This window comes from Lipotes vexillifer, unplaced genomic scaffold (genome assembly GCF_000442215.2).
Source record: "Lipotes vexillifer unplaced genomic scaffold, Lipotes_vexillifer_v1.1 scaffold917, whole genome shotgun sequence".
Classification (NCBI taxonomy): domain Eukaryota; kingdom Metazoa; phylum Chordata; class Mammalia; order Artiodactyla; family Lipotidae; genus Lipotes; species Lipotes vexillifer.
The window spans coordinates 1039207-1051319 of record NW_006795104.1 but is presented as its reverse complement, the minus strand read 5'-3'; the positions used below and the strand labels follow the sequence as shown (position 1 = coordinate 1051319).

Here is a 12113-nt window from a genome sequence, read left to right as displayed (position 1 = left end):
TTCTTTCCCTATTCTTCCATGGTTTGGCTATATGAACCAATTAAGTGTCTCCTTTCTTGCTTATGCTCAACTGAGTTCAGCTTCTATTACTTATAACCAAGAGAGCTAACAAATATAATAAACATGAATAAAGGAAGGCATGGGAAGAAAAATGGATTCAGGACATTGAGAGGGGTAGGATATAGGCTGAACTGCTTAGGTAAAGTCAGATTTTAGGTGAGATTTTTTTAAAGCTCAGGAGAATTTATTTGTTTTTAGAATTTAATGATCTATTATTGCTATTCTGTGTTTTGGTGGTATTAACTACAGGGTTCATTTTTTAGCATATAATAATTTCAGTCACACACTGACCATTTATCATAATTTTAGAAATCAACAGATCCCACATCTTACTTTTTAGCTAATATAATTAGGATCTAAAATGAATAAATTATTTATACAAGCTCATATATCCAAGGCAGACATGCTGAAAGCACAGTGCAATAAAAAAGAAACAGGCTGTGGAGCCACATAGGACTGGCTTTTTTCCCCGGTTCTTTCTCTCACCCAGTGCTTTTTCTTCTTAATATAAAATTTTAATAGGTAGTACATAAACTAGATAGAAAATTCAACAGCTTATATTGTGAAAAGTAAGCCTTTCTCCTATCCCTATCCCAGGAACCCCTTCTTCCCCACCCTTCGGCAACCACTGTTACAACTTCTTGCATTCTCTTCTAGAGGTAGTCTATTTAGGCTTACTGAAGACTTGACCTTTTAGACTGCAAGACATATGATGATCACTAAAATTTTTAAAGTTATTCAGTGGCATTAGAAGGAGTGGAGTTGGGAAGGCCTGATAAAAGTGGGGCTAAAGAGAAAGGAGTAGCTATGTGATACTCTATCCAGAAGCACTGACATTTAAAAAGGCAACAAGTTAAAATTAAAAACAAAAAAACTTTAAGGATCAAGTAATGTTCCTTAAAGGCATGATTAGTTGAGGTTTTTAAGAGCACCTATTCTATTATTCACTCTGCTTGTCTAGAATTCTCTTGGGATCTTCTTGACTATTGCAGGGAATAATGGGGAGGGTACTGATTTAACAGTGTAACATCTCCTGGACATCTAACAAAGAAAATTTAATTGTTCCCACCTTCTACTCCTACAAGTGTCATTTTTATTCCAATTGTTTTAGGATGAGAGAGATTAAAAAGAACTGGGGGGCTTCCCTGGTGGCGCAGTGGTTGAGAGTCCGCCTGCCGATGCAGGGGACACGGGTTCGTGCCCCGGTCTGGGAAGATTCCACATGCTGTGGAGCCTGCGCGTCCGGAGCCTGTGCTCCGCAACGGGAGAGGCCACAACAGTGATGAGGCCCGCGTACCGCAAAAAAAAAAAAAAAGAACTGGGACTGAAAAGAAAACACTGAGATTAATAACACATAACCAAGATGGATGGAGAAAGGAAAGGGGGAATGACGAAATTAACCTGAGAACACATTTAGCTAGCAGCTACAGAAATATACAGGCAGTTCAAGTACTCATCCTCACCAAGCAATAAAGTAAACATCTCTTCTTTTTTTAATTTTACCCAGTAAACTCTTGACTTAAAAGAGGATGGCTAAGATACCATGCATATTGCTCTCGACAGAGGTTAGGAATTTTACCCATGGGAAAAAAATCTCTTGGCATAAGTGACATATTAAATATGGAAAAAATTAAGTCAATTATTGAGCATACAAGGTAACAAAACTTAGTACATTTTTAGGAGTAGAAAACATATCTCATTTTAGAGTTGAATGAGAATTTTTTTCAGACTTATTTTTTTAACTCTCCAGAAAAAAGTTTTTCTAAATTCCTAGAACAATGGCATAACCATTGCACATTTAAATATCCAAGTCCCGAGAAAATAAGTAATAATTCTAACAGAAATACAACATAACTTTGGTATATTTTTAACAAGTGTCGTAGGATAATGTGAATTACATATTCTTTTGACCAATTTCTTAAAATAGTTATGTAGGAAATAAATTATAATTAGAATGCATTTACAAATGTTTAAAATGTCTTAATCATCAGGATTACTCAAAGTGAATTTTATTACACATCAAATTATTTAATAATAGAAAACAGCTCTAAAACTATAATGAGAGACAAAACATATGCTATGTCACATACCTATGCTTGTTTAAATACAACTTGGGTTAAATATATTAAATAGATGAGATCCTGTCAGTCTGCATTTTTTTTCAAATCAGTGAAGAAGAAAAAGCAAGCATGAATAGTTACAAAAATTATTTTTCTCTCCACTACCAGTTGCTGGTAGTATCAAGAACAGTGTGTACCATTTGTATCTGCTTTCTCATTTGCATAAAACTATCTTCCAAATAAATCAATGGGTAAAAAAAAATTGAAATCAGTCCAAAAGTACATGTTTTCCACTTTCATATAATACTCAGTCTATATCTGCAGTCATTTAAATTTTAATCTAAAAACAGTGACAGTGGTTTGTAAATAACTTTAAAAGAATTTCTATCATCTAACAACAAATCAATTTTGTGCTTGTGTGCACAGTTGAGGACTATATTATTAATATAGTCAAAGAGTTATTTAGATGTGGTTTTCTTAGAGATGGATTTCATTTCCCTAACCTGTCAAGAAAACACCTAAAACAACAACAAAAAATGCTCAAAACCATGTATGCATTCTAAAGTGAAATCAAGAAACATCTGACCATTAAAAAAAATCAATTAATGGAATTACTAACAAGAATAATATGTAACAGAAGAATAATAAAACTTTCAATTATTACCTAAAGAAGTCAAAAGAACTCTAACATTAGTACCTTCCTCAATATTAGAAGATATTTTATAGTAGTATCTTCCAATTCTAAAAGGTTTATAGAGGCTGTATTAGTCTTAAAAGAAAAAAAGTAACCAGTAACACTAGGAAATTATGTGTAGGCTGCACTACCCTCTAATGGTGAATGGTAAGAGAAGTATATGATCAGGTTATCTTATCCACAGATATAAACTATAAAATCACAGCTTACCTCACAATTTCCATAATTCCAAAATATCTTGAGTCATGGTTTCAGGATGTTTTTTAGTAAAGATTGAAGTGTTACACCACTTTTCCCTAAAATTTTAAGCTTACATGTGGTAACCTTCGGACACACAACAATTAGGATGCTAAAGTCAAACGATATTATACTGCATGCAAATAGTATTTTTATTCTACTGTAATGTACTTTATATCCTTTTAATTGCCAGAGACAGGACTGAGTTCATTCATGACAAGCTAATGGGTTAAATAGCTATGTCTCAAAACAGACTTACTGCTAAACACTAAAGTATCATTCTTAAAACCATCAAGTGGGCTTCCCTGGTGGCACAGTGGTTAAGAATCCGCCTGCCAACTCAAGGAACACGGGTTCGAGCCCTGGTCTGGGAAGATCCCACATGCCGCGGAGCAACTAAGCCCGTGCGCCACAACTACTGAGCCTGCGCTCTAGAGCCCACAAGCCACAACTACTGAAACCCGTGCGCCTACAGCCCGTGCTCTGCAACAAGATAAGCCACCACAATGAGAAGCCCGCACACTGCAACGAAGAGTAGCCTCCGCTCACTGCAACTAGAGAAAGCCCGCGTGCAGCAGCGAAGACCCAACGCAGCCAAAAATAAATAAATTTAAAAAAAAACCAAACCATCAAGTGTTTTCTAGAATAAAGATGGTTATAATACTACTTACCTCAGTCTTTTTACTAATGAGATCTGTAAATGAAAAAAAAAAAATGGTGAGACTTTACTGAAGGACATAAACATATAAAATATTTCAGTATGTAAAAAGTATTTAAACAAAGTTATTGAAAAGAATTTCAAAATTATAATAAGAGTTACAGAAGACATTTGGGGGTTGTCTGGGACTCACATCAGAATTTACTTTTCTAGGGATATGATGTTAAAAACTTACCATATAATTACTAATTTGCTCAGCTTAAAAGACTTCTATCCCAGTAAATGCCACCCATACCGAGGGGTATTATTAAATTTTAAACATTTGAATCCCATATATTTTAGATTGTGGTTTCACATAATTTTGAGGGGGGAGAACTTGCAGGGAGGTAAGTATGTCTAAAATCAATCACAAGGTACTGTTACTGTAAAAACTGTACAGATCACTGCCTTTGTGGAATAAAAGGTAGAATAGTAATTTGTGTCCTTCAAAACTATTACCTAGTTTTTTTTTATTTTAAAAATACATATCATAGTGATTTGATAATACTGTGAAAAAAATCCTAAAAATTAATGTTTATAAATGAATACAAAAAAGATGGCATAACTATATCCAAATTAAACAAATCATTGACTTAGTAACAACACAGTATTTCTGGGAAGTGATTACAAGGAAGACATAGGGAATCCACACAGATATAAGGCTGAACTAAAGTACAAGTAGGTAGCAAGTGTTCTTAAATTGGAGATGATCAGGATATCTAATATTTAACAATGCTTCTCATGCACAGCAGAAATTTTCCATTCTCAAGGACTAAAAATAATTTAATAGCATAGCTTCTTATGAGAAATCTATTTGAGAATCTAAAAGCTGGTCCAGTTCTCTAAAGCATCTGTTGATCAGAATAGAGTCCATAAACCCAGTAAATGTCAAAATCACATGTTTCAGGTCAAACTACCAAATCCTGGTGGGTTATCCAGTCATTCTTCTAGCACGTTCTACTTAGTATACAATGTGATGCCAGAAACCCAGGGAAGTACTATGACTGTGTTAACCATGTTTTGAAATAGTTGTACAGCTTCCCTTTAACAGTATCATACTAATGTCTCTCTCAATGCATCTAATAAATTTACATAGTACTTAAACATATGAAAAATAAAGAAGTTTTAAAAAGCATTCTTTTCATGTCTCTGCCTAGTTTTTAATGACATAATTCTTATATTAAAATCTTTCTTACTAAAGTTGGAAATTTAACATGTATCTGTTCTTTTTAACCCCGAAACAAAGCAACTTAGAGAAGCAGACTATAGGGAAAAGTTTCCTCATCCTTAAATGAAAACAATACGATCCTCTAAATTTATTCCTAACTTCACAGGAAGGCTTGTTTCTGAAAACAAAAAGTATTTTGGGGTTTTGTTTTTTTTTTAGATTATTGCTATGGTCTTATTAATCCTCATGGAACAAATGCCCAACGTATTGAGCTTAAATTCATGAGTCAAACTGACTTCTTGGTCAATGAAGAAACAGCTGTTCATTTGGTCAGCAACTATTCCTTTTTCTTTTTGAATACAGTTCCTTGCGCTATACAGTAGGACCTTGTTGTTTACCCGGTTAGCAACTATTCTGATTGGTATAAGCACAGCACTCTTCATTAAAATTTTCTGTGATGACAGTAATGTTCTATACCTGTGCTGTCTAACATTGAAGCTACTAGTTACATGTGGCTACTGAGCACCAAATGTGGCTAATGCAACTAAAGAATTTTAAATTTTAGTTCATTTTAATGAACTTATCTTTAAATTGCCACACATGAATAGTAGTTACCATATTATACAGCACAGACTTAGAGTTTTCACCATTTCCTAATTCAAAAATAATGTGATTTGTGCTCTGTCTTCAAAAGTTCAGTGGATGGTATAATTTCCTTGTCTTCTTTGTTCAATAAAACCAATACAAATGATATTATAAAGACATTTCTGGTAATAAGTCTCATTCTAAATATTTACATTTTAATTTTCTAAGATATAGTTCCAGATAACTTGAAGAGGTTGACCAATAATGGATGAAATCTGAAAATACTATTCCTGGTCTAGTGTAAGCCAAATCAATTTAGGTATAAGGACAATATGTTTCAAGATGACTCAAAAACTACAAATATCAATTTTTATTTTCAGTGAGTTTTAGAAAAGGAACAAATTCAGAATTACATAAAGACAAATTCTTATTGAAATTTTATGAGGTTTTAATGACTGATTTTAAATTACTTTAACCCCCAAATAGTCTATTTTCAAGCAGGTTTACATTTTTTACATTCTAAGTAACATATTAATAAAACAATCTTTACTTATTTTAAAAATTAGAGAGGTACTTAAAATGAAATTATACAAGGACTAAGAGTAGCTTCTCTAGTGTAATAGATTTCATACGTATATTACCTTCAGATTGAAACTTTTTTAGTGATATTGTGAGAGGTTTGTCTTTTCCCTGATGAGTCTTTCTTTTGTCTTTTTTATTCATAACCCTTGACTGAGTTGATGCATTTTCAGCATTTTCATATTCCTAAAAAAAATTACCAACAATAATTAATCTTGGTTTAACACTAGCAAAATCAACTAACCAATGGGCAGTATGTTTCTTAAAGTTTTATTTTTTAAAGATAAGAGGCAAATAAGAAAATCAAAACATAGGCTAGCCAAACCGTATAAAAAGACACCTGTTTATTTATACACTCAATCTCTTCCCTCTTAAACACTAAAATAAAAATAAAAAGCTATTCCTTGGTCTGTAACTCCTAGTTGCCACCCTCTTCCTCTTCATTTCAGGACCAAACTTAACACAATAATCTAGTCAAGTTCCTTTCTTAACCACACTGAAATCTGGATTCTGCTAGTCTCTGACACTAAAATTAAAGTCAACCACCTCTTCAATGCCAAACCCAAAGACATTATTTTTTCAAGCATCTCTTGGTTTTCTCAATACACTTCTGACTATTCTTAAGTCTCCTTCACTGGTTTCAACTATATTCTTAAAAATGCATCTGCTGTTTACCATTATTCCATTCTTAACCCATTCTTCTTATGCTTTATACCTGTTGTTCCTCAAACTCAAAATTTAAAGTTCTACCTGATAACTTGTGTATGTACAGACAACTCAAACAGAATGTTCAATAAACATCTGCAAACTAAATATGTTCACCCTGCCTTCCCTGCTTGATCTTCTAGTAAGTACCTTGCTTAATGCCACCATCGTCTACACAACTGTCTAGGCTAGAAACCTCAGTCATCCTTGCTTATTCTTCCTACACACTTCATATGCAAATTAGTCCCTAGATCTTGTTGAGTTTATCTCCTAAAGATCTCTTTAATCTATTCCCGTTTATTCATACCTTCTGTCACTTCCCCTATCTTCTCTAGCTTGACACCGCAACACTCTCTAATTTTAACCCCTCCATTCATCTCCTACACTGTTATGGCATAAGTTTCTAAAATGAAAACCTGAAATCAATCTGAAAGTTAAAAATATTCAATAGCTCTCTGCCAACAAATGTATAAAACTCAATCTCCTTAGCCTGTACATGAGGTTCTTTATATTCTATTCTGGTAGCAGTACCTCCAGCAACTCTAGGTCCGTAAATTATAGTTTTTCAAAACGCTACTCTTTCATGTGTATATGTCTTATGTACTTGTTACTCCTTCCCTGAGAATGCCTACTTTCTCTTGCCTACTGCTGGACTTCTAATACATTGAGTAAGACTCCTCTTTAAAAACGCTTTCCTAAGATATCCTGCCATGTGTGACAACATGGATAGACCTTGAGCACATTATGCTAAGCGAGATAAGTTAGACAGAGGAAGACAAGTACTGTATGATATCACTTATATGTGGAATCTTTAAAAAAAAAAAAAAGTCAAACCTGTTAAAATAAAATGAGTAAAATGGTGGTTACCAGGGGATGGGGATGGGGATGGGGGTATGGTGTTTAAGTATACAAACTTATAATGAGTAATAAATAAACCATAGAGATCCAATGCACAATATAATGAATATAGTCAATAATACTATACTACAATGCTGTAATATGATTATTGCTTCACTGGCAATCATATTACAATATATAAATGTATCAAAGTAACACACTGTACACCTTAAATTTACAAACTATAACATTCAAATTTATCAAATAAAAAGAAAGAATCCTTTTCTAAAACCCACCCCATCAAAAGCACAGAAAATTATTCTATCTTCCTGAATTCCCACTGCACTGAAAACATAAAATCTCTCAATACACTACAATTATGGGTGTGTCTCCTTCCACTGAACTCAACAGCTTGGACCATGTCTTTATCTTTATCCGTTTAGACACGTAACAACAAGGATTACAGTTATTCTTGATAATTCTGGATAAAAGGAATAGGGACATGGAAAATGAAACTAACACATATAGTGTACCAAGTCCAGTCTAACAGCAATCTTCATCCTCTTCCCTTGAGCTACAAATAAATAGCAAAATCATCTACTGTAAATGTTAATTCCTCTCCTCCCTTCCTCTTGAGCGAAGAAGCTAGTGTACAATGACCAGAGGCCATTTATGATCAACCACTGAGTAATCACAAAGTTGAATAAACTTTACAGACCGAAAAAAATTCCCAATATATATAAAGGACTAAAATGTTAAATAATATGGAGATGATATAAATGCTCAATTTAAACATAGAAAATGGAAACAAACACTACTTTTTGCGTAAATGTCCCTACAGTTACAAGATGTAGAATGCATTTCAACACACAGCCCAATATCAAAGCTTAGTGATAAATGCTGAATTCACAAGACCAAATTATCAGAAATGTCCTTCTATTTACTTCAGTTAATTAGCAGTGTATCTCTAGCAGAGGGTCTCTTAATGGATGCCCCTGTACTCACAGTTACTTAAATTTTTAAAATTTAACTATTTTCTATGTTCATTTAAAGTAAGTTAAAATAAATCATCTGCTATTAGCCTCATTTCCTCTCTCCCCTTCATCTTGGTTGGAGAAACTTCTTAACTGAACATTCCAAATCACCAGACAAAGCTTAGTGCTTCTGTTTCTGTTATCTCTAAGAACTTGAGGAGAAATCTCATGAAAACTTTATGTTAATTACTTTGTTACAAGGATAAATTTTTAGGACAAACTTTAAAGAACTTTTATACAAAATTCAGGAAGGGTGGTTCTAACTTTTGACCACTTAAACCTAAAACATCTAAATCCATAAATGTGTAAATACCTTTTTGTGTTCTTCATATTCTAATTTACTTAGCAACAATGCCTTCTCAAGATCTGCTTCAAACATTTCAGATGTCAGCTAAAAATAAAAAGAAAGTTTAACGATAAACAGACAATAGCATTATACAACACGACAATATATACAGGATAAGAAAACAAATACTTTAACAAACAGTCTGGGTTCTCCAAAGTTACCTACCCATGCCAAAGTAGAGAACTCTGTGTTTTATAGAAGATACCAAAGCAAAAACTTACTATTTTGATATTTTTATTTTCTCATTGTCAATTATCTGTTGTATTATACATAATCTTTATACTGTAATAAAACAAAATCTCACAAAGGAATTGACACTGTAATAGATGTTAAAGATGGTATCTAGTTTTGGACACAGAAAATATAACAGTGATTATTACTCAAAAATATAAGAATATTGAAAACTCAGTAAGCATTATAAAACATACCATTTACTTAATACAGACTAATTCACAGGTATAGAACCTTTAAATAAGGGACCAATTGTCCTGGTATATGCCTGATGTTACAGAAAAATTGTAGTGCATCTTTTTACTGCTATCTTTTTATTCCTTTTGTATGACTTCCCTACCTTTAAACTCCTCTAACACTATAATAATCTGTATCTTTTGGTTCCTCTTTCTCACCACTCAATCTCACCTTAACTTCTTATAATCTAGCTTCTGCCACCCTCCAATCAAATTACTCTGTAAGAATTACTTTTCCTAATTGCCAAACAGAATTGGTACAGTGGTTGGATGGGGCTTTGGGTTGTCTACCTTTGGGGATAAGGTATATCTGCAGCTGAATAGGATAGCTGCCACATGTAAACATACTGGATTTGTTTACATGTATGTGTCGACCTATGGATACTGTATAATAAAAGCATAAATTTAGTAGGCATCGCTTGTTTTTGTCTGTCCACAATCCCTTCCTTTATTCCTTTGAATAACTACAATTCAATCCAGTGTCCTAGGATTCTAGCAAGACAGCCAATCACCTAATTTTATATACCACCCACTACCACACCCACACAAATATGTGTATGGTATCACCAACAACAGGATGGGAGCAAAGGACCTAACTCTTTTTTGTTCTCCTAGGAACTAAAATTTGAGAACACAAAGTAAGTGGGGTTCAATCAGCTGATGATAGCCTCTACAAGTGAGTGTACTAGTTCATGCCTCTGAGCACCCCAGAATTCCTTTATTTCCATCTTTCCCAAGGTCTCATTGTTTAGTTTTTAATTCAAATCTGTGAATCACTCAGTACCCTTTTGTCAAATTATTTTTTGCCAAAGTTATTCAGAATTGTTTGTTGTTTAACGATTAAAAAAAAAAAACTAAACTAAAACAGAAACCAATTCCAAAAAGAAGTCATCTGTTTCAAAGCGACACCTTAAAAAGTAGAAAAATGTTAACACTGGACACCATGACCTAATAAATCTTTTACTTCTAATCAAAGCATTTCATCCAATCCTATACTAAGACAACAAAAAGAGGGGGAAAAATAGGTTTATCACAGAAAAAAATTAATCTAACTCAGAGAAAAATAGTTAGAATTAAAATGGTAAATAAGGGCATATAGCACTAGAAATTCTGGTTAAGCCCCAAGTAAACTGTACATACTTTTTCTATGGAGTAACTGAAAAGAACTGAAGAATTAATTCAATCCAAATTAGTAACAATCAGGAAAAAGTAACCTTTTTTAAAAGGTCAACCTTTTAAATACTTTATTATATAAATGTATATTAAAAAACAATATACAGTTAAAAGGTAAAAAGGAAGTGGATTCATGTTAGTGTTACACAAAAAAGGAAGTTTACATCAATTTCTCCACCTAAACTCAAAGCAAACTGAGTACAAAATACTTCAATATAATTAGAGCATAGCAATCATCCCAACATAGAAAAAGTAACAAAACTACTTAAGTTTATTGAGAAAAGTTGGCTAAATTTACCACTAAGCTTTTAATCCATATTAATGACATTTAACATTTACAGAAAACACATTTAAGATTATTTCCAATATGTCACATATTCTGACTGATATTCCAAAAATAAATTAGTGGGCAGGAGAAGAGGAGACAAAGTTGGGAGTCTTGCAAGATGCCATTATTTTTTTTCCAAACTATCTCAAGTAACTTAGATATTAAGACAGCTGATTCTAAGAAAATGATAAAAACTGAATGAAATGGAACTTTTAAAAGTGAAAAATAGGGCTTCCCTGGTGGCGCAGTGGTTGAGAGTCCGCCTGCCAATGCAGGGGACATGGGTTCGTGCCCCGGTCTGGGAAGATCCCACATGCCACGGAGCGGCTGGGCCCGTGAGCCATGGCCGCTGAGCCTTGCGCGTCCGGAGCCTGTGCTCCACAACGGGAGAGGCCACAGCAGTGAGAGGCCCTGTGTACAGCAAAAAAAAAAAAACGAAAAAAAAGAAAAAAAAAAAGGGAAAAATATGGCTCTCCGCAGCATTTGATTCCAAATACAGCAGTTTAAAGCTTACATTTACCTTTTAATTATTAACAAAAACTAATATACAAGGAAATACAATTAGGCAAAAATGATTTAAATTTCAGTTTAATTCTTTGAAAACTAGGAAAAACTTCCCAAATGTCACCGTATGATCGTTTAGCCTATAAGGATTCACAGAGAACCCTCTATGTGCTTTGCCTCTAGTCCTTTAAAGTAGCAGCAAAAATTTGGCTTTTGCCCTCAAAGAATTTCTACTCCAGTTGGGAATAAAAAACTAACACACATGACATACAGAAAATAGAGTAAGATATTAAAAGTGCTACAAAAGTTGACAGAAAATAGGTAAACAAGAAATAGAATTCAAAGAAGCATACAGAAAAGAAACTAAGTTGGTCCTTAAAGGAGAGATATAATTTGGATAGGTAGCAAAATGAATGGAAGAATTTTAGGAGCAAAGAGTCACATGAACAAAAAGTGTGATATTAAGAATATATAGGGCTTCCCTGGTGGCGCAGTGGTTAAGAGTCCGCCTGCAAATGCAGGGGACACGGGTTCGTGCCCCGGTCCGGGAAGATCCCACGTGCCACGGAGCGGCTGGGCCCGTGAGCCATGGCCACTGAGCCTGCGCGTCCGGAGCCTGTGCTCTGCAACGGGAGAGAC

General features: G+C 33.9%; 1 protein-coding gene across 2 annotated transcripts in view; it reads right to left on the bottom strand.

The window, feature by feature from the left end:
- The window catches only part of GKAP1 (G kinase anchoring protein 1), an 82179-nt gene that overhangs the window by 52268 nt on the left and 17798 nt on the right, over positions 1-12113 (bottom strand). For both annotated transcript variants that reach the window (XM_007467441.1, XM_007467442.1), the window contains 3 exons: positions 8970-9047; positions 6143-6266; positions 3723-3745 (listed from right to left, as the gene is read on the bottom strand). In XM_007467441.1, coding sequence (XP_007467503.1) covers positions 3723-3745; positions 6143-6266; positions 8970-9047 — 225 coding nt within the window. The remainder of the gene's footprint in view (positions 1-3722; positions 3746-6142; positions 6267-8969; positions 9048-12113) is intronic.